The sequence below is a fragment of the Mustela nigripes genome, chromosome 13, assembly GCF_022355385.1.
Source record: "Mustela nigripes isolate SB6536 chromosome 13, MUSNIG.SB6536, whole genome shotgun sequence".
Lineage (NCBI taxonomy): Eukaryota > Metazoa > Chordata > Mammalia > Carnivora > Mustelidae > Mustela > Mustela nigripes.
The window spans coordinates 113,852,421-113,876,187 of NC_081569.1; the positions used below are offsets into that span (position 1 = coordinate 113,852,421).

Sequence of the window (23,767 nt, forward strand, 5' to 3'; positions counted from 1 at the left end):
TATTGATAGTGCCAAACAGTTTAACAAAGTGACTGTACCAGTTTATATTCCCTCAGCAGCCTATGAGAGTTCTGCATGCTCCACATCCTTGTCAATACTTGGGTGTTTTCTGTCCCTTTCATTTTAGCCTTTCTGGTTGGTATGTAAAAGCATCTCATTGTGGTTTTATTTTATTATTATTATTATTATTATTATTTTAAGATATTTATTTATTTATTTGACAGAGAGAGATCACACGTAGGCAGAGAGGCAGGCAGAGAGAGAGGGGAGGAAGCAGGCTCCCCACTGAGCTTTCCCCCACGTGAGCAGAGAACCCGATGCGGGGCTCCATCCCAGGACCGTGAGATCATGACCTGAGCCAAAGGCAGGCACCAAACCAATGAGCCACCCAGGCACCCTCATTGTGGTTTTAATTTGCATTTCCTTTTCACTTTTTTTTTTTTTTTTTAAAGATGTTTCAGGATGGAGTATTAAAATGCAGGGGGCTAATCCTCTACATCTGCCATAAATTTCCGCTATATGGGTACTTACCTAATGGAACTTAGAACCTCTTTTCCTGTACAGGAGGCAGTATAATACAGAGAATGAGAGCGAAAAGCTTTGCAAGAAGATAGACTGAGGTTTGATTTTCAGCTCTAATGCTTCCTTGCTACTACCTTGAGAATTTATTTAACCTTTCTCCATTTTATGGAAAATGTCACTGCTAATAGTACTGCTTCAGTAGTTTGAGGATTAAATGAGATAAAATACATAAAATAATTTCCCAGCACGTGGTGTGTACATAGTCAACAAATGGCAGCTATTACTATACCTTATATTCTTTACGCTCATCTCTTTTCTCCTTCTGTTACACTTTCTATTGACAGAGAAACAATACATCGCACACATTAGCCTCTTGACATATAATAGTTGCTGATAAAGACTAGTTGAATGAATGAATTTTAAATATAAACATAAGGTATTGTGGTTATTGTTATAAAAGATGGCATAATTATTACAATGGCAATATTACAAAATGCACTGCTAATCAGGAATACAATATTTAAACAAGTGTCTCTCCCATTTACCTTTGTCATTTAACAGTTAAGATAATTAGTGCAGGAGAGTAACGTGACTTGAGCTAATTAGTAATAACAATTAGATGTTCTATATTGCATTTGTGATGATTCCAGAGGCTTCTTCTGTTAAGACCAAAACCAACACAAATAAAAAACCACCCCAGAAACAAAAACAAAACACCCTTTTTCCGAAGCGACGTTAAGCCTTCCCAATCTTAACAGATCCTTTGTTCAGCAGTGAAGAAACTGGGGAGGGCACAGCTGCCCCAGCAGCTTCCGTACAACATGGCGTCGCCCATCTGTACATCCCAGCTGGGTTTACGTCCTCTTAGTCCGTCGCAGGACCGGAAGTGGTTTCGGCCCTAGTGGATCCGGGTGGGTGCGCGCAGGTGGCCGAGGAGGGTTCCAGTTCTTCGGCGTGAGGTGCCGCAGGTGTTCGGCTTAGGTCCCGGGTCGCAGGTAAGTGAGAACAAGGGATCCGCGGGGCCTTTCATCCGCCTTGTGCGAGGGAAGGAGGGGGATTCCAGTGCGGATGGCGGAGAAGCGCTGTGGAGCTGGAGATGTCACTGTGTGTGGGGGCGACTTATTGCGGGGACCCCGCCGTCCCCGAGCGACTTGGCCCAGCCCTTGTTCCCCTTCTCGGGCGCGGCCTCCTCGCCCCCCACCCCCACGGCGGTTCAGCACCCAGGTGTGCGACGAGGGCTCTCGCCCCGGCCCGGCCGCCCACACGCGCTCCCCGGGCCCCTTCGTCTGTCTCTAGGAGCACCTACCAAACCTTCGTGGCCTCTAGACCCCGTCAGCTCCAAAGGAGGCACCGCCCACAGCACCTGGCAACCTAGGGCGCTGCGTGCTGCACGCGGCCGCAGTGACGGGTCCCTCCCCTCCATTCGTGGGGACCTGCTCCCGCCCCCAGTGTTACCACCCCTTTCCTCCCAGACCACACCCGCTGCTCCGGGCCTTGCTGGGAGCCGGCTCTTTTCTCTTTCCGCATCCCTGGGATGGAGACTCGAGACCCTAGAGATGCCTACGAAATGGATCCTTGTCCATTGACATATAAGGGAACCCGACCCTTCCTGAGCTTTTGATACACTGATGGGGCGCAAACTCTCTTAGATACCCGCTCCTTGAGAACACTACATTATTTATACCATTTTTTAAGTTTATTGTTTTTTTGTTTGTTTGTTTGATTGATTGATTTAAGTGATGCCTATACCCAATGTGGGGCTCCAGCTCACAACCCCGAGATCGAGAGTCGCGTGCTCCACCGACTGAGCCAGCCAGGCGCCCCATACCGTATTTTTTTTTTTTTTTTTTTTTTTTTTTTTTAGTTCTATTACATGGATACAAGGAACTGCATGGGAATATTTTGTTAATTATCAGAATTAGGAATTGTGGGAGAAAAGTGGCTTAATAGGAAATAATGATTCGTTTTGGTCAGGCTGAGCTGGTTCTAAAAATGTATTCTTTTATATTTAATTTTTAAAATTTATTTATTTATTTGAGAGAGAGTGAGAGCAGAAGCAGGGGGAACCGCAGAGGGACTGAACAGGGCTCAATCCCAGGACCCTGCAATCATAACTGGAGCCTAGGCAAATGCCAAACTCACAGAGCCACCCAGGCGCCCTATCCTTTATATTTATTTTAGTCGTCGTTCATGCATACAGCCTTTGAAAAAAAATCATGTAAGAAATTTAAACAAAATGGGGCGCCTGGGTGGCTCAGGGGTTAAAACCTCTGCCTTCCCAGCATCCTGGGATCGAGACCCGCATCGGGCTCTCTGCTCAGTGAGGAGCCTGCTTCCCTTCCTCTCTCTGCCTGCTTGTGATCCCTGTCTATCAAATAAAAAACAAAAAAAAAAAAAAAGAAAAAGAAATTTAAACAAAATGGATTCTGTTTGATCTCTCTCCATCTCCATCTTTACTGTTAGCCCTAAAGTAAGACCTGTTACCAGTTTGGGATGTGTTTTTCTATTTCTTTTTCTTAACATTTATTGACAAGTATTCACATAAGTTACATGTATGTAAGATGTAAGATTTCATGTTAAATTTCTACTAATACCTATTTTACAAATATGACATATTGTACCTATTCAGCAGCTTGACCTTTAATACTTAAAAATGGGTCTTGGAACTTTTTCTTTGTTCATATGTATGTGAGATCGGCCTTATTCTTTCTACTTGCTCTGTAAATTCCACGGTTTATTAAGATTTCATAGTATGCAAGATTCCATAGATTGCTCACAGTTAGACACAGCGTGGCAGAGAACATCCTTCCACATGTGTCTGTGTGCCCATGTGGACATTTCAAACCTGCAGTTTGAACTGATGGGCGGGACGGTGTGGACATTTAATGGCAAACTGCCCACCCACAGTGTATAATAATGTCTATTTCCCTAGCTCTTTTAAACATTTGATGCTGTTAATCTTTTTCATTTCGCCAGTCTGATGGGTGAAAAATGATGCTGATCAGTGTTTTAATTTGCATTTCCCTAGTTACTAGTGAGATTGGGCATCTTTTCATGATTGTTGGCTGTTGGTATTTCCTCTTTTGAGAAATGTCTTCTTTTAATTGGGCTGTTTTTTAATATGTAGTAGTCTTTTATGTATTCTGGATATTAATTTTTGGTCATTTATATTTGTTTTAAGTATTTAGTCCCAACTTAGTGCTTTTTAAATAAAGTTGGTGCTTGTCTTTTAACTACACGGCATCTTTGTCAAACCATAGTTTTAAATTTTACATTTAAATGTATCAGTTTTTTACTCTATGTATTTTGTATTTTGTGACTGTCATTCCCTCCCTGAGTGGTTCTCCAATGCAAGATATTTTGCCCTTCAAGGGCTGTTTGGCAATGTGAGGAGACATTTTTTTTAGTTGTCTAACTGGGGTTGTGGAATGACAGGCATCTACTGGGTGGGAACCAGGGATGCTGCTAAACATCCTACAATGCATAGGAAAGCCCTCTACAATAGAGAATTTTTCTGGACTAAAAAGTCAGTAGTGCTGATATGGAAAAACCCCATTATACCCTAAGGCACAACAGGGTTCTCTCTTATGACTATATTTTCCTGTGAATTCTTACATGTTTGAGTTTTTCGTCAGTTCCTCTGGATATGTGTGAGTGTGTGAGTGAATGGTGTGTGCATAGTTACTGTTTTCCCAATAGTGCCACTCTGAATATTAAATACATTCTTGATGCATTAATCTGAAATGCCACATTTATCATTTACTACTTTCTCACACACACACACAATCAGTTTCTGGACTCCTCTATTCTGTGGCCTAATTTTCTGTTTTCCTGGACCAATACCACAATATCTTATGTTAAATATGTGTTCTATTTGATGTTTAGTAGGATAAATTCTCCCTTATGATTATTACTGTCATTACTTAATTAAAAATTGTATATTTTTTCAGCTCACATACTCATTTAAAAACTATTTGGGGGGACGCCTGGGTGGCTCAGTCAGTTAGGCTGTTGCCTTCCACTCAGGTTACGATCCTAGGGTCCTGGGATCGAGTCCCGCATGGGGCTCCTTGCTGAGGAGAGAGCCTGCTTCTCCCTCGGCTTGCTCTGCCTACTGCTCCCCCTGCTTGTGCTCTCTCTCTTTGACAAATAAAATCTTAAAAAAAAAAAAAAAACTATTTTGGGGCTAATCTTAGTTTCTTTTCCAGATTTTTAGAATTAGCTTGGCAAGTAGTTTTTTTAAGTGGCTTTATGGAGATGTAGTTTACATAACTGGATGTTTAAAGTGTACAATTCAGTGGTTTTTTTTAGTGTATTCACAGTTGTGCTGCCATTACCACAATCTAATTTTAGAACATTTTCATCACCCCAAAAAGAAACCCATGCCAGTTAGCAGTCATTCCCCACCCCATTCCCCAGTACCCAAGCCCTAGGTAGCCCCTAATCTTTCTGCCTTTATAGATCCAAATCTTTTATGTAAATGCAATCATACAATTTGTGATATTTTATGACCGGTTGCTTTCACTCAGCATAATGTTTTTAGGTTTCATCCATGTTGTTAAATGTATCAGTACTCATCCTTTTTTTGTTTTGTTTTGTTTTGTTTTTTACTGCTTGAACAGAATTCCATCCTACATTGTATTTGTTTCTTAGGGCTAAGGTAACAAAGTAACACAAACTGGGTGGCTTAAAATAACAGCAGTGTATTCTCTCCCTGTTCTGGAGGTGATAAAGTCCAAAACCAAGGTGTCAGCAGGGCTTTTCCATCTCTGATGGCTCTACAGGAGAATCCTTTCTTGCCTCTTAGCTTCTGGTGATTACTGGCAATTCTTGGCTTATGCCAAAACTCTAGCCTCTGCCTCTGTCTTCAGAGAGCCTTCTTCCCTGAGGGTCTGTCTTGATGCCGTAATTCTGTCTCTTGGAGCCTGTTTCTGTGTCATTTTCCTTCATGGAAGGACAGCATTTCTCTTGGATTACAGTCCCGCATTACTTAAAATGACCTCATTTTAACTTGATTATGTGTGCAAAGACCTAATTTTCAATAAGGTCATGTTCACAGGTACCAAGGATTAGGACTTCAAAATCTCTTTTTTTGAGGACCCGGTTCAACCCATAACCTTATGGATATGGTACATTTTATGTATCCACTTGTCAGCTGAAGGACATATACATTGTTTCCACTTTTTGACTATTATGAATAGTGGGGACTGTGAACTTTTGTTTGGACATGTTTTCATTCCTCTTGGGTATATACTTAGTGGAATTGCTGGGTCATATGGCAACCCTATGTTTAATCATTTGAGGAATTGCCAGAGTGTTTTTCTTTTCCTTTTTTTTTTTTTTTAAGATTTTATTTATTTATTTGACAGATGGAGATCACAAGTAGGCAGAAAAGCAGGCAGAGAGAGAGGTGGAAACAGGCTCCCTGCTGAGCAGAGAGCCCGGTGCGGGGCTCTATCCCAGGACCCTGAGATATGCCTGAGCCAAAGGCAGAGGCTTAACCCGATGAGCCACTCAGGCACCTCTGTTTTGTTTTGTTTTTTAAATTAGAGCCTTCCTAGTAGGTATGAAGTGGTATCTCATTGTCATTTTGATCTGTATTTCCCCAATAGCTTTTCATGTGCTTATTGGCCATAGGTATATCTTCTCTGAAGAAATAAATGTCTGTTCAGATCCTTGCCTGTTTTCAACCAGTTTATCTTTTTTATTATTGAATTGTAAGAGTTCTTTATATATTCTACATACATGCTCTTAGCAGATCTATGCTTTGGAAATATTTTCTCCCATCCTGGGGATTGTCTTTTCATTCTCTTGATGGTCAATTCATTTTTTAGAAAGTTTTTTAAAATTAAGTTTGCATTACATTTATGTTATTTTGACCATTTCTGTAAAACATTCTCTTTATTTAAAAAATGGAATAATTATAGTACCTATTGCAGAAGGTTATTGAAAGGATTGAGTACCGTATACATGATTGTATATAATTGTATATACCTCACACAGGCTATATACTCTGTGACAGCTGTGATCATCTCTCTCTGCTCTTCCAGTCTTCTGTGTCTCCAGTAAACTTTTCTATTTTTCTTCATATCAATCTTGCATATTTCTTGTTGAGTTTATACCTAACTGTGTGTGTGTGTGTGTGTGTGTGTGTGTGTGTGTGATAGTTGTGTGTGGTTTTAAAAAAGTGTATGTTGCTATTATGAGTGGGCTTTTCTTCATGTTTTTATAATGGTTTTGGAAAGCTCTTGATTTTATATATTCATCAAACTTTCAAAATGATGAGTTGTGAAAGTTATGACTTGTTTACTTATCCGGGTGATTCCAGTCCAGTCATTCTGTTAGGAACCGTGGTTCTTTTTTTCTTCTTCTTTTTCTTTTTATAACGAAGAGCTACACCCAACGTTGAAATCTCATGATGCAGGGAGTCCTGTGCTCTAGTGACCAAGTCAGCCAGGTGACCTCCCCTGCCCCACCCACGCCCACCCACCCCATGATTCTTTTTCATTCTGCCTTCTTCTGCCTTCATTTGGATCTCCTTCCCTTCCAGGCTCTATTATTTTGAGTCTTCCATTCCTCTTGCCTTGCTTTCCTCCAGTCTAGCCCTCACACAGCCACCATGGTGTTCTTTGAAATCTAAGCCTGAGGCTGGCACTTCCCTTATAAGTCTTATTGGCTGTCCATTAGGCCCCTCATGCCTCACTCTAGATCTGCTGATTCCAGCACTGTCTGTCTCTATTTTCTTGTATGCCCACTATGCTCTAGCTCAGCAGTGTCAAATCGAAATATAATGTGAGCCCCATAAATACAGATTTCTAGTAGCCACATTAAAAATCTAAAGAGGGGTAATGTGGGTAGCTCAGTCGGTTAAGTGTGCAACTCTTGATTTCAGCTCAGGCCATGATCTCAGGGTTGTGAGATCGAGCCCCATCTCAGGCTCTGCACTCAATGGGGTATCTGCTTGACTGAATCATACAATTAAAAATGGTTAAAATGGTAGATTTTTTGTTTTGTATATTTTACTAAAATAAAAAAAGTCCACCTTAAAAATCAATATGGAAATGATCCATAAGATACTTTCACATTTTTTCATACTAAGTCTGCAAAGTTCTATATTTTACACTTACAGTACACATTACATTTGCTTGAACTTTCTCACCTATACTGTGGTGTTTCCTACCTTTTGTATCTTGTACGCGCTGTTCCCTCTGCCCGGTGTGCCCTTCTCCTAGCTGCCTGCACACCTGGACGTCTCACGCTCAGTTTTTGACCCCAGCATCAGCCTCCCCCACACTCTGTCCTGGAGCGTTCCTGTTAGCAATACCCAGGTCCCTTTCTTTGCCAAACCCCAGCTCCCACTGTGTTCTCTCCCTCCCCTGCAACCTGTTCTCCTTTCTGAATCCCGAATTTTTGAGAGCAGATTGTGCCTTTTAACTCTTTACCTGGAGTCTGACATAGTGGCTGACTTACTGAAAGTGCTACATACATGTTTGCTGAACGAACCCTTTGGCTGGAAAAATACCCACACAAAACTTCTCCATGTAAGAATGAATTAATATGTGTTTGCCAAACAGCCCCTCATGTGGAGGTACCCTGCTTGCTCCTTCTGATTCCCTGTGAGGCCTTTCTCTTACATGGGCCACAGGTGACAAAGAGTACGTCAGAACCTTACCATATGCCTGGGAACTCCATATCTGAGGGAGCCCTTCTCAGTGGAAGCAAATCAATAATATTTTGTTTTTTAAGCGTTTTCTACTTTAGTGTCACCTTATTTTAATGTTATGAAATATGGAGATAGTATGAGATGCAAAAATAAATGTAAAATGAATTAAAACACATGTGAGAAGATGTAATTTTCTTTGAAAACAAAAATTCACTTATCTCTGCAAAATGATTTCTAAGTTGAGAGGGAATGCACAATCAAGATGCAGATTGGTCTCAAAGGATGAAACATTTGGCTGAAACAAACAAATTTAAAAGAAATGTAAAGCTTTAGATTTAAGTGCAAAATATACATTATAAATATATAAAATGGGGGACTCGATTTGGTATTAGTGAATTTCAATTGACCACAAGCTTTATATGATCCACCGTTGGGTTTCTCTTCTACTCAAAAACAAGTCATTTAATGCTGCATTAATAAAATCTGGGGTCCAGATAGTAGGAAGAAGTAGTAGCAGTGTCGTCTACACCAATCGGACCCTGTGTCAAGTACTGAATACTGACTTGAGTGCCACATTTTAAGAGATACATTGACAAAATTAGAGACTTTTAGAAGGACCTGGCTACAATGGTGACCCTCCTAGGTCACAGGAAGTCTGCTTGGGTTAAGAAGAGTGCTCTAAGGGAAGCCATAAACGTTGTCTTTACATATCTCACAGGCTCTCAGGAAGGAGGAAATATTGTTCTCATTTCAGGGGCCAGACTGACCATCAAAGACATCAAAGAGAGCAATTTCTGGGACGACTGGGTGGCCCAGTCAGTTAAGTGCCCAACTCTTGATTTCCGCTCCAGTCTTGATCTCGGGATTGTGAGATTGAGTCCCTGTCCACCTCCATGCTGGGTGTGGAGCCTGCTTAAAATTTTCTCTCTCCAAAACAAACAAACAAATAAACAAGCAACACCTAAAATGAGAGCAATTTCTTTCTTTCTTTTCTTTCTTTCTTTCTTTCTTTCTTTCTCCTTCTTCTTCTTTTCTTTGAGAGCGATTTCTAAGTAGGGAACTTTTGCAGAATGCAAGGACTTTACAACAAAAACTGCCTTTTAAAGTAATGAACTCTGTTCCTAAAAGTATTAGAGATCAAGTCATGCTCTGTCAGGATTACACAGCAAGGATTCTTAACTTATGCAGGAGCTGAATTTGGCTCTTGCATTTTCACTCTGTGATTCTTTGTTTTGCTTTAATTAGGAGTTCTGTGGTTTATAGTGCCCACTAGCAGTAAGAGCTGACATTTATGGAACCCTAATGTGCTGGTTGGTGTGCTAAATCAAGTGTATTGATCACCTTACTTTTTTTTTAAATTTATTTTTTAAAAAGATGTTTGTTTATTTATTTATTTGACAGAGATCACAAGTAGGCAGAGAGGGGAAAGCAGGCTCCCAGCTGAGCAGAGTGCCAGAGGCGGGGCTAGATCCGAGGACTCTGAGACTATGTCCTGAGCCTAAGGTGGAGGCTTAACCTACTGAGCCACCCAGGCGCCCCTAATTCATTTTATTTTTAAAAAAGATTTTATTTATTCATTAGAGAGAGCGCATAAGCAGAGGGACAGGGAGAAGAAGCTGACTCCCCGTTGAGCAAGGAGCCTGATGCAGGGCTTCATTCCAGGACCTTGGGATCATGACCCAAGCCAAGGGCAGCCACATAACTGACTGAGCCACCGAGGCACCCCTACTATGTACAATTAAAAAAAAAAATTAAAATGGCAAATTGTTTTTAGTCATGGAAAGTGGTGAAGCATTGAAAGCTTTGGATCCCAGAGCAAGCCCTTAGAGAGGTATCTTAATTTGTTTGGGCTGCTAAAGTAGAATGTCACAGACTGGGTGAATCATAAAAAACAGAGATGGATTTCTCCCAATTTGGAGGCAGGAAGTCCAGGATGCCAGCCTGGTTAGGGCCTGGTGAGGGTCCTCTTCCAAAAGGCAGACCTCTGACTTCTCACTGTAGCCTCACATGGCAGAGATCAGAGAGAGGCAAGCTTTTATAAGGGCATGAATCCCATCATGGGGGCTCCACCCTCATGACCTCACCCAACCCTAATCACCTCCAGAGGCTCCCCCCTCCTAATACCATCACATTGGGGGAGAGGATTTCAACGTATAAATTTTGGAGGGACATAGACTTTTATTTTTTTTTTTTAATTTTTATTTTTTTTAAAGATTTTATTTATTTATTTGACAGAGAGAAATCACAAGTAGATGGAGAGGCAGGCAGAGAGAGAGAGAGGGAAGCAGGCCCCCTGCTGAGCAGAGAGCCCGATGCGGGACTGGATCCCAGGACCCTGAGATCATGACCTGAGCCGAAGGCAGCGGCTTAACCCACTGAGCCACCCAGGCGCCCCGGGACATAGACTTTTAGTTCGTAATGCAAAATTTGATTTTTCTCACTTCTGGCCCAGCATTGAACCATATTGTTTTTTTCTTATTAGCATCAAGGCTCAGTAAGGGGAAGAATACTTTTTCCATTGGAATAAACAAATTTTTATAATTGGATGGTTAAAATAGAGACATTTTTCATAAAATGTAACATCTTGGATTGAGTTTTATTCATTTGATGAGTATTTATTGTAATGAGCTCTGTGATAGTTACTGGGGACATATGTTGTGTTGAAGGAGACAAGTAAGGTCCCTGTTTTCATGGAGTTTACAGTCTAGTGGGAAAGACAGCGAATGAACCAACAGTTATTCATTAGGCCAACAGGAAAACATCAGAAATATTGCTGATTTTTTTTAATATTGCTGAGTTTTGACAAATGTGCATACCCGTAAGCCAAGCTCCCATCAAAACTTGGGATATTACATGCAATTCTAGAAAGTTCCCTCTTGCCTGAAATGCTCTTCCCTAGATTTTCCTGACTGGCTCTTTTTTTGATACTCAGTGCTCAGCTTAAATCTATCTGCCCTGTAACTAACTGCCCTCCCTCCACCCCAAGGCAGCTACTGTTCAAATCTTTTTCTACTATAGATTAATTTTAGTTGTTCTAGAACTGTATGTAAATAGAACCATACAGTATCTCTTTTGTATCTGGCTTCTTTCACTCAGCCTAATGTTATTTAAGATTCATGCATGTATCTTTAGTCTTATGAATAAAGCTGTTACGAACATTCTTAAGTAAGTCTTTTCGTGGATAGATTTAATTTTATCCAGCTTGGGACTCAGAGAATTGTACTAAACCTGATGACCTCCATCTTCCCACTCTTCATTACATGGATGTTGAGTTTCTCAATCTAGCCTTCATGTCTCTGCTGTTTTCTGTATCTTTCTGTGCTACATTCTGAGGGAGTTTCTCAGATTTAGCCTCAATTCCCTAACACTCTGATCTCACTGTCTGATCTATTTAACCTGTCTATTGATTACTGGACTTTTAAATTTTTTTAACAATTATCTAGAATTTCTATTTTTTTTTGTTGTTTCCTGTTGATGTATTAGATTATTTTCCTTAATTTCCCTGAGTGTTATTATTTTATTTATTTTTAAAAAAGATTTTATGTATTTATTTGACAGAGATCACAAGTAGAGAGGCAGGCAGGGAGAGAGAGAGAGAGAGAGAGAGAGGATTAAGCAGGTTCCCAGCTGAGCAGAGAGCCCAATGCCATGCCATGCAGGGGGCTCAATCCCAAGACCCTGGGATCACCACCTCAGCCAAAGGCAGAGGCTTAACCCACTGAGCCACCCAGGCGCCCCTTGAGTGTTATTATTTTAAAGTTCCTTTCAGATCTCAGATAACACGTATTTTTGTTTGGTTCTTCTGTGGACTGTTTTTTAATTGGCTTTAGGGTTTAAAAAAAATTTTTTTTTATTATTCATTTATGATTGCTCTTCCTGAGACTGATGTTCTGTGGAGGTCCTTTTTGTTTCCTGTGTGTTAGAAACACACACACACAAACACACACTCCCAACAGAATGCACCAATTCTAACCATTTTAGTTTTAGTTTCTTGGCTTAGGGTTTTCTTTTGTGAGGTTAATGTGAACTTGGGCCCTGGACTGCTTCACAGTACAGCTTGAGCATCTGCCTTCCCATGAGGAGCTCTGTTCATACTCCCAGCCTTGGGCAGGTGGCTTGCCTGGATGGTGGTGGGTGAGCGCTTTCAGTTCTTGTTCATGGACAAGGTAGCACTCTCCTGGGTCTCAGCTGTGCCCTGAGCTTGTGGCCTAGACTTCTGGTCATGGGCTGGTATGAGATCTGGTCTCTGCCCATCTGTTTCTCCCACCCACTTCCATTTCTGGTACCTGATGATTTCCCTTTCTTCTTTTTGAGTTTATCTCTGTATTTTACACACACACACACACACACACACACACACACACACACACATATATATAATATAACAATATGTAATGAATATATATTTATATATAATAAATAATATGTATTATTTAATACATATTAAAAAGATAAATGTTTTCTCCAGCATTTTGTATTGTTTCCAGGGGTAAAGGAAGGGTTTTTTGGTTTTTTTTTTTTAAAGTCTTCTCAGAGTATTTTAACTAGAAGTTTGTGCAAATTTTTTAATCTCATTAAGCCTTCAATAAAAGTACTGGAGAAAGTACGCATGAATACTTAGCACAGTTTCTGCAATAAAGTAAATCTTTTTAAAACAACACAGCCGTTTCTTTGTTTTCATTAGCAGTGTAATAATTGTTGTGATTTCATTTTTCATCTCCAATGCCAAATATCTCTGTAGGTATGACCATAGCCCAGGGTTGTTGTAAATACTGAATTATTTTAAAAAATAGTTGTTACTGAAGCTTTGAAAAATGATAAAAATAGTACACATTCAATGGGAAACTCTCAGCCATAGATAAGCGTAGGCAGGGTCTAGCAGATCGCTGTGTCTTTGGGCATTAGAGATTTTAGGCCAGAGCCCACAGATGGGTGGCACATAGCCCAGAGTGTTTTTGTTTGGCTGGTACAGTGTTTTAAAAACTGTAAATTTGTTGCTGACACTTAAAAATAGTGACATTTTGCATAAAATTTAGATATCTGACTTCTCTTGAATAATGGAGTTATCTAGATCATACTGGGCCTGCTTCCCAAACAGGATCAGTCACTTTGTGCTGAATGGTGTCTGTCCCATGATTGCTCTCTGTGACTAAGGCCAAGGGCTGCTTACCCTTTATTATTACATAATTTCTACTGTTACTTAAGTAGTACAGAAATAGTACTATATATCCATTTCTGCATCAAAAATAGGAAAACAAAAGATAGATGGAGAAAACAATGTGTGATAAGAAAAATGGAAGAGAGATTGTTGTGTGGGGTTCCCCTGACTAAAGCCATCTGCCATTCTTAATTTTTTTTTAATTGTATGAAATACTAGAACATCAAACTGATCGCAGTGACCACCTAAGGGTAGTAGGATTATAATTAATTTGATTTTTCTTTTTTTTTTTTTTTAATTAGAGCACAAGCAGGGGGAGGGGCAGGCAGAGGGAGAGGGAGAAGCAGGCTCCCTGCTGAGTAAGGAGTGCGATGTGGGACTTGATCTCAGGGCCCTGGAATCATGACCTGAGCCAAAGCCAGCCACTTAACTGGCTGGGCCACCCAGGCGCCCATGATTTTTCAAATTCTGTACAAGTGCGTCTATTGTCACAGGATTAAGTGGGTGCTGGGCAGCTGGTAGAGGGCAGGGGGGTTTCCTCTGGTGAGAATGAAGATAGCGATAGATGGAGGACAGAATGTACAAAAGTGAGAAAAATAAATATCACTCCACATGGAAACTTGTAGCATTTTGTGTTAGTTTGTGGACACATAGATGATACGTAGAACACTTTTTAGGGGAAAACATGTTTCCATCTGGGTTTAAAGCCTGTATGTAAATATATTGTTGCCACTTGTTTTGCAGATTGTGGGATTAGTGATATGCTTTCCTAAACAGCAAAAAAAGAGTTGAAGATGTCTAGATACTTAATGGCTTTGACAGTGACCACCCTCATCGGTGTGGCCGTTGGGGGGTTTGTCCTGTGGAAAGGCATCCGGAGGCGGAGGAGTAAAGCGAGCCTTGACACCCACACCGGGCAGCAGCAGCCGCAGCAAGCACCCAGCAGGGGGGAGTCACCCTCCCCGGAAGAGGACCAGCAGTGTTCCAGTGCCCCCCGAGCCTGGTGGGAGGAAAGGATCCTCGGAGCAAAGGTGGTCACCGTGTCCCAGGAGGAGGAGTGGGATCAAATTGAGCCCTTGCTTAGGAGTGAGTTACAAGATTGTCCAGTGCTTGGAATTGACTGTGAGTGGGTAAGTTGAACAGCAGAAACAAAACATGTAAAACTTTTCTGCTTTTCTAACTAGGTAACTGAATTGTCACATCAAGATAAGATTAAAGGAGAATTAGCTTGTTCTCAGCTAGCTCACAAATAGAATTTAGCAGGAGAAGCTGCTTCTCTTCTTAGGATAGAGGGGTGCTCATAGTCATGGGTTCTAGAGTGAGACAAATCTGCACGAGCTCCATTTTGAACACTTACTGTTCTTTGAACTTGGACAAGCTTCTTAAGCTCTCAGAGTTTCAATGAACTTTTGTCCAACAGGGAAGTAATGGTATCTCCCTCCCCGGGCTTTTCAAAAGATTCATATTGTCAAGCCTTATGAGGGGTTCAGCATGATTTTCACATGTAGTCAGTGCTCATTAAATATTAGCTACTATTAATATTTTTAATAGTATTTTTGTAAGGATGCCATGGAGAAGATAGTGAAGGAAGTCTGCTTAAAGGGGAATTATTACACAAAGGAGCATTTAAAGAGATAACAATTAAAATTTGAAATACTGTTTACTCTCAGCCAGGTACTTTGCTGTTTTGTTTGCTTGTCTTCTTTAATTAACTCAGTAATCCTATGTAGAAAGATACTATTGTTACCTTTACTTTATAGCTAGGAAAGGAGGCATAAAAGTAACCACTTGAGCCCTGGGATTTTTTTTTTTTTTTAAGATTTTATTTATTTATTTGACAGAGAGATCACAAGTAGGCTGAGAGACAGGCAGAGAGAGAGAGGAGGAAGCAGGCTCCCTGCCAAGCAGAGAGCCCGACGCGGGGTTCGATCCCAGGACCCTGGGATCATGACCTGAGCCGAAGGCAGAGGCTTAACCCACTGAGCCACCCAGGCTCCCCGAGCCCTGGGCTTTCTTAACCATCTGGTTAATCGATCTTTCTTTCTTTCCCTCTTTTTTTTTTTTTTTTTTTAAGATTTTACTTATTTATTTGACAGACAGAGATCACAAGTAGGCAGAGAGGTAGGCAGAGAGAGAGGGACTCCCCTCTGAGCAGAGAGCCCGATGCAGCCAGGCTCAATCCCAGGACCCTGGGATCATGACCTGAGCCAAAGGCAGAGGCTTTCACCCACTGAGCCACACAGATGCCCCATCTTTTTTTCTTTCTTTCTAGATTTTATTTATTTATTTAGAGAGCATGGGAGTGGGGGGAGGGGCAGAGAGCGAGGGAGAAGTAGATCCCAAGCAGACTCATGCCAAGTGCACGTGGGGCTTGATCTCACAACCCTGAGATCATGACCTGAGCTGAAATCGAGTTGGGCACTTAGTTGACTGAGCCACGCAGGCACCCCACATCTGGTTAATTTTTCTAGTAGCTCTTCCTATGGGAGAGTTGTGACATAGTTGGGATGAGGATCGTACAAGGCATCTGTTCTCTGTTGCTCTGATTCGCAGAGTGAGTTTTAATCTCCTTGAAACAGAAGATATTATAAAAGTATAAATAAATCATTGTTATCATTTCTGACTAATTCAGTAGAATGCCTTGCCAAGATTCTCTGCTGTATTTCTCTGGGATATCTAGGATATGGCCTAGAACCAGGACATGGAATCAGCAGAGGCCCTAAGCAGAAGAGCTGCCACAAAATCAGGTCAGAGCATGGTGGGAGGCCTAGCAGGCGCTAGTGCAGTGATGACCAAGGGGACACATGGCAGCGTGGGCAAGGCTTCGTGGTCACACAAGACCTCATACCTTGGCTACTGGAGGGTATTTCGTTGTATCTGCGATAATAGTAGTTGTTTCTACCAATGACCTTGGGCAACCAGGGAAGGATTGGATACTTTTGGTGTATTCTATATAAGAAACTATATCATTTTAGAAATATTTACACCAACAATAACAGATGGAACCATTGCTGAACAGTGAGCTTTAGTAGACGAGGAAAATTCACTCTTGCCCAACACCTTGATTTTCTAACTAAATGGAAGCATCCGTGCAGCAGCAGGTTAGTCTGAGTGGAGTAGTTAGTGACAGCAGTTGTTTGGTGACTGTAGCAGAGGCAGGGATAAGTGAAAGTGGCAAGTAATCCTAAACCTACTTCCTTTTGGCTTTGGGTTAAGTACCGAGCTCCTGCTGGAGGCCACATCTCTCTCAGCTGTGATTGCTTTTCTGATTGTGGCCACAGAAAAGCTTTAGGAAGAGTCATTCATTCCCTGTTCTACCTTTTCTTTTTTCTTTCTTTTTTTTTTTTTTTTTTTAGAAATGGGGAAGGAGCAGAGGGAGAGAGAGAATCCCAAGCAGACTCTGTGCTGAGCAGGGAGCCTGATGCGGGGCTCGATTGTAGGACCCTGGGATCTTGACCTGAGCTGAAGGCAGACACTGAGCCAGCCAGGCACCTCTCTCTTTTATAGTTAACATAATTGTCATCCCTCTGTATTCATTCTGCACAATTTCTTTAGGTCTCTTTTATAGTCCCCTTTGGCTTTATTTAGTTTTCTCTCGTCTGTTTAACTTGCCCCTTAAGTCTTTTTTTCTTAACCTTTTTTGTGAAATAAAACATATCAAGAAAAATGCCTGAAACAAAAATAGCTAAATGATTTATCTGAGGAGAACAGCTGTGTAACTAGAAACTAGGTCAGGAAATAGAGGATTGCTAGTACCCCAGGAGATCCCCTTATGACCCCTTGTAATCATTATCCCCCAAGGGTTGTCATTATTCTGATTTCATAGTGTTCACATTCTTGTTTTTTGTTACGCTTTTATTACTCAAACATGCATCCCTAAGTACTCTAATTTGGATGTGCCTGGTTTTTAAATTTAATATATATGAAACAGTCAAGTACATCTTCTTTTGTGTCCATCTTTTGCTCAACATTATGTTTGTGAGATTTGCCTATGATGTGTGTGACTGTGGTTCTATGCCATATAGTAATCTGTTGTATAAAAATGCCACGATTTACTCATCTATTCTAATATTGATGGATATTTGGGTTGTTTGTGATTTGGAGCACTGTCGCAGTGAACATACATGCTCATTACCATTGGGCATATGTATCTATGAGTGGAGTCCTGGATTGTAGAATTGTGTATTATGTTTTACCTATATGGATAATGCCAAGCTGTTTGCCAAAGTGGTTTTCACAAAATGTATCCTCCAATCAGTATTATATGAGTGTAACCATTGTTGCAGTTGTTTTCAGAAATGCTTCTACAGGGGCGCCTGGGTGGCTGAGTCATTAAGCATCTGCCTTTGGCTCGGGTTGGGTCGTATCTTGGGACCGAGCCTTGCATTGGGCTCCCTGCTCAGCGGGAAGCCTACTTCTCCCTCTCCCACTACCCCTGCTTGTGTTCCTTCTCTCGCTGTTTCTCTTTGTCTCTTTGTCAAATAAATAAATAAAATCTTAAAAAAAAAGGTAGTAGTTCTACTGATTTAACCTCCCACCAAGACTATATGAAAGTTGTCTTTGTCATATATCTTATCAACATTTGGTACTGTCAGATTTTTATTTATTTTTAATTTTTATTTATTTTTTAGTACTGTCAGATTTTTAAATATTAACCATGTCCATGGGTGTGTAGTAATATTTCATTGTGGTTTATAATTTTCACATTCCTGATTATTAGTGAAGTTAAGCATCTTTTTAAAAAGGTTTTTTAGGGGCACCTGAGTGGCTCAGCGGGTTAAAACCTCTGCCTTGGGCTCAGGTCATAATTCCAGGGGCCTGGGATTCAGCCCCACATCCAGCTCTCTGCTCAGCAGGGGGGCCTGCTCCCCCGCCCTCCCCCCTGCCTCTCTGCCTACTTGTGATCTCTCTCTGGCAAATAAATAAATAAAATCTTTAAAAAAAAAAGATTTTTAAAAATCCAATATATTTATTTAATTACACCATCCGCATTTTCTTTCTTTTTTAAAAAAAATTTTTGGAGTTTTTATTTAAATTCCAGTTAACATACAGTGTAATATTAGTTTTATGAGTATAATGCAGTGATTTAACACTTCCATACAACACCTGGTGCTCATCACAAGTGCACTTGTTAATCCTTATAACCTATTTAACCTGTCCCCAACCCACCTCCCCGCCCCCAGTAACTATCTGATTCTGAAGAGTTTGTTTCTTGGTTTGCCTCTCTCTCTCTCTTTTTTTCCCCCACTTTGTGTTGTTTCTTAAATTCCATATATGAGTGAAATCATATGGTAATTGTCTTTCTGTGACTAATTTTGCTTAGCTCCATAAATGTTGCAAATGGCAAGACTTCATTCTTTCTTATGTCTGAGTAATATTCCTTTGTGTATATATATATATACCACATCTATGTTTATCCATTCATCAGTCAGTGGACCCTTGGCCTGTTTCCATAATTTGGCTATTGTAGATAATGCTGCTTAAACATTGGGGTGCATGTATCCCTTTGGATTAGTATTTTTCTATTCTTTGAGTACTGTAATTGCTGGATTATAGGGTAGTTCTATTTTTAACTTTTTTGTTTGTTTGTTTATTTAACAGAGAGATCACAAGTAGGCAGAGAGGCAGGCAGTGAGGCAGGCAGAGAGAAGCAGGCTCCCTGCAGGGAGCCTGATGTGGGGATCATCTCAGGAGCCTGGGATCATGACCTGAGGCAAAGACAGAGGCTTAACCCACTGAGCCACCCAGGTACCCCCTATTTTTAACTTTTTGAGGGACATCAATACTGTTTTCCAGAGTGGCTGCACCAGTTTGCACTCCCATCCACAGTGCAAGAAGGTTCCCCTTTCACCACCCCCTCACCAATACCTTTTGTTTTTGGTATTGTTGATTTTAGCCATTCTGACAGGTTTAAGGTGGTATCTCATCATCCCCTGATGATGAGGGATGTTGATCATCCTTTCATCTGTCTGTTGGCCATCTGGATGTCTTCTTTGGAAAAAAATCTATTCATGTCTTCTGCCCATTTTTTAATTGGATTACTCATTTTTATGGCATTGAGTTTTATAAGTTCTTTATATATTTTGCCCACTAACCCTTTAGCAGATATGTCATTTACCAGTATCTTCTCCCTTCAGTAGATTGTTTTCTAGTTTTGTTGATTATTTCCTTCACTGTGCTAAAAAAGTTTTTATTTATTGGGGCACCTGGGTGGCTCAGATGGTTAGGCATCTGCCTTCTGCTCAGGTCATGATCCCAGGTCCTAGGATCAAGCCCCATATCAGTTTCCTTGCTCCTTGGGGAGCCTGCTTCTCCCTCTGCCTCTGTGTGTCTCTCTCTCTCTTTCTCTCATGAATAAATAAATAAAAACTTTAAAAAAATTTTTTTAAGTTTTTATTTATTTTATTTTATTTTTTGATTGAGCATCATTTTACATTTTATTTATCATTTAGGTATCTTCTTTCATGGAGTGCCTGTTCATCTCTTGTCCCTATTTCTTTGAATTATCTTTTTCTTACTGATTTAAAGGCACTTTTTATATATTTTTATAATATATAATATATAGCATTATATATTATATATTTTAAAATATATTTATATAAATATATATATTATATATATATATTATATATATATATATTATATATAAAGGCAATATTTATATATTCTTTTTCTTACTGATTTAAAGTCGTTTTTTATATATTCTGGCTATGAATCCTTTTTGAGTTAAATGTATACCTTAAATGTTTTCTCCCATTCTGTGAATTTACTTTACATTATTTTTTTTAAGATTTTATTTTTAGGTAATCTCTACACCTAACATGGGGCTCAAACTCACAACCCCAAGATCAAGCGTCGCATGCTCTACTGACAGCCATCCAGGTGCCCCATCTGTACATTCTTTTAATGTTATCTTTTGATAATCAGAAGCTCTGTATGGCATAGAAGAAGTCTTATCCTACTCATGGTCATAAAGATATTCTCCTAAATTATTTTCTTAGAGATTTGTGGTTTTAACCTTGCACAATTAGATTTACAGGTCACCTGAAATTGATATGTGTTTCTGTGTGTATGTGTGCATATGCATGTGCGTGTGCATGTGCATGTGTGTGTGGAGGCTGTAAGGTAGAGTCAGGTTTCATTTTTTCCCCATATGAATATCCAGTTGTTTTTGCACCATGAATTGAAAAGATAAACCTTTCTTCACTGCTCAGCAATGCCACTTTGCCACAAAACAAGTGTCTGATTATAAGATCTGTTTCTGGGCTCTCCAGGAATCTGTTGTTCTATTCTTGCACTTATGATCACAAACTATCTTAGTTACTATTGTTTTATCATGACTCCTGCCATCTTGTTCTTTTTTTTTTTTTTTAAAGATTTTATTTATTTATTTGACAGACAGAGACCACAAGTAGGCAGAAAGGCAGGCAGAGAGAGAAGAGGAAGCAGGCTCCCTGCTGAGCAGAGAGCCAGATGTGGGGCTCCATCCCAGGACCCTGGGGTCATGACCTGAGCCCAAGGTAGAGGCTTTAACCCACTGTCATCTTGTTCTTTTTCCAGAATATCTTAGACTTGGTCCTTTACATTTCCTTATTTATTTTATTTATTTCTGCTTTTCAGTTTCTACAAAAAATTTTTCTTGATATTTTGATTGAAATTGTACTGCATCAATAGATCATTTTGTGGAGAGTAACTTCTTATAATATTGAGTTTTCTAATCTAGGAATATTTATTTAGACTTTAATTTCTCCTAAAAATCTATTTATAGTTTTCTGTGATTTAAAACATTCTATTGTAAATGAAATCTTTTTAAAATTTTGTGTGTTTCTGGTATAAAGAAATGCAGTTGATTTTTATGTATGTCTCTTTTATTAAGGGACCTTATTAAACTCATTAATTCAAATTACTCACTTATAGTGTCTTTTGGATGTCTGTGTACACTGTTCTATCATTTGAGAAATGACTTTATTTCTTTCCAGTTCTTAAACTTTTTGTTTCCTCTCCTGTTTTACCGTGACTAGGATCACAGTGTAATGTTTAGAAGTGGTGATAGTGGGCATCCTTGACTCATTCCCTATCTCAAAATGGCAGTTTCCAACATTTTCATACTGAATATGATATCTGCCATAGCTTGGCTTATAGATCCCTTTACCAGATTAAATACACTACATTCTATTCTTGTTTTTTTAGGAGGTTTTTATTTATTATTATTATGAATAGTTATTGAATTCTATCAAGGGCTTTTTCTGCATTTCCTTTTATATTATTTTTTAAAACAGTTTTTAAGGGTAGGGGCAAAGGTAGAGAGAGGAAATCCTCAAGCAGGGTACCTGCTCAGTGTAGAGCCCCATGTGGGTCTCGATGTCATGACTCAGAGCTCATGACCTGAGCTGAGATCAAGAGTCTGACTCTTAACCAGCGGAGCTACCCAGGTGCCCCTTTCTGCATCTTGAGATGACTGTGTAGTTTTTCACCTTTATTCTGTGGTGGTGGTGGTGAAATACATTGATTTTTTTATTTCTGGAGTAAATTCAACTGGGTCATGATGTCTTACTCTTTTCATACATTGCTGAATTCATTTTGCTAATGCTTTTGAGAGGATTTTTTTAAAACTATGTTCATGAGTGATACTGGCTTATAATTTATTTTTTCTAGAAATGACATGTCCCCTTTTGATAAAAAAGTCATGCTGATCTCATACAACAGGTTAAGGCTTTCCTTTTTTTTCTTTTTTCTTTTTTTTTTTTTTTTTTTTTTGCATTCTCTGAAAGAGTTTGTATAAGATCGCCATTCTTTTTTTCTTAAATATTTGGTTAGAATCTGTTGGGGAAGCCATCTGGAGTTTTTTTGTTTTTGTTTGCTTAGGGAAGTATTTGAATTTTGGATATCATTTTTTTAATGCTTTTGGAGCTATTTAGATTTTCTGTTTCTTCATGCCTTTTAAAAAAAAAAGTTGTTTATTTAGTTATAAGTAAGTGATCTCTACACCCAGTGTGGGGCTTGAGCTCCTGACCCCGAGATCAAGAGTGGCATGCTCTTTTGACTGAACCAGCCAGTTGCCCTTGTCTGTTTTGGTAAATTATATTTTTCCTCTAAAGCTGCTTTCAGATTTTAAAATTATGGGCATAAAATTGTTTATAATATCTTCAGACAGTTTTTCTCCCCAGTCTGAAGGATATGTAGGGATGGCTCCCTTTTCATTCTTGACATCACTTGTGCTTCTCTCTTTTTCTTGATTACTCCTTTGGGCTTATCAATTTTATTAGTCTTTGAAGAGAACCAACTTCTCACTTTTGTTGATCTTCTTTATGTTTGTGTTCTGTTTCACTGGTGTCTGCTCTCTTTTTTTTCTTCTACTCGCTTGGGTATAATTTGCTATCCTCCATTAATTCTTCAAACTACTTCAATCTGACCTCCTCCTAGACTACCCTACTGAAATTGATCAAATTGACAGAGTTCTTGTTTTCTACGCCAGCAGATACTTATGCGGACTCGTGTTATTCTAGCTCTCAAAAAGCATCTGCACAGTTCCTATGTAAGATATTCTTCTTGGTTCTCATGTCTTCACACTCTCCTGCCTCCTATCATTCTGTTCTTTCTTCTTTTTCATCTTCTGATTTCCGTTTTACCTCGCACCTGAATGTTGAGGCAGCTCAGACTTGGTCCCTTCTCTATCTAGCCCAGGGATTGCAAACTCATATGCCTACAAGTTCCAGATGGGAAATGTAAATGAAGATGTGGAGTGATTGTTCACATTTTTGAGCATACAGAGATACTCTTAACTTTCATAAAGAAATATGCTCCCTCCTTTTTTTCTTTAAATATAAGACCTCTATGATCTTTTATTTTCCTAGTTTTAATAGAGACATGGATCCTTAGAAATATTTCTTTCTATTAGAAAAACAGTGGTGGGGTACCTAGGTGGCTTAGTTTAAGGGTCTGACTTTGGCTCAGGCCATGATCTCAAGTGGGGTGAGGGGGAGGCTCTGCGCTCAGAGCTGTCAGCCTCTCCCTCTGCCCCTCTCCCCATTTATGCACTCACATTCTCTCAAGTGAATAAATAAGGCATGAATATAAGGCATGAACTAAGGAGTTCATGCCTTATAGAAATGAGGAAGTGGTTATGCAGGTCAAGCCAAGGGTTGCCAGGTTGCCCAGTTCTTCAAAGAGAAACTTTGAGGGGCACCTGGGCGGCTCAGTGGGTTAAGCCACTGCCTTCGGCTCGGGTCATGATCTCAGGGTCCTGGGATCGAGCCTCGCATCGGGCTCTGTTCAGCGGGGAGCCTGCTTCCCTCTCTCTCTCTCTCTGCCTGCCTCTCCGTCTGCTTGTGATCTCTCTCTATCAAATAAATAAATAAAATCTTTAAGATTTTAAGATTTAAATAAAATCTTTAAGATTTTAAGATTTTATTTATTTATTTGAT

General features: G+C 39.9%; 1 protein-coding gene across 1 annotated transcript in view; it reads left to right on the forward strand.

Annotated features, from left to right (window-relative positions):
* Positions 1-224: 224 nt before the first annotated feature.
* Positions 225-23,767, forward strand: part of EXD2 (exonuclease 3'-5' domain containing 2) — a 54,258-nt gene continuing 30,715 nt past the window's right edge. Inside the window, exons 1-2 of the mRNA XM_059373472.1 lie at positions 225-1,517; positions 14,088-14,473. Coding sequence (XP_059229455.1) covers positions 14,138-14,473 — 336 coding nt within the window. The 5' untranslated portion in view covers positions 225-1,517; positions 14,088-14,137. The remainder of the gene's footprint in view (positions 1,518-14,087; positions 14,474-23,767) is intronic.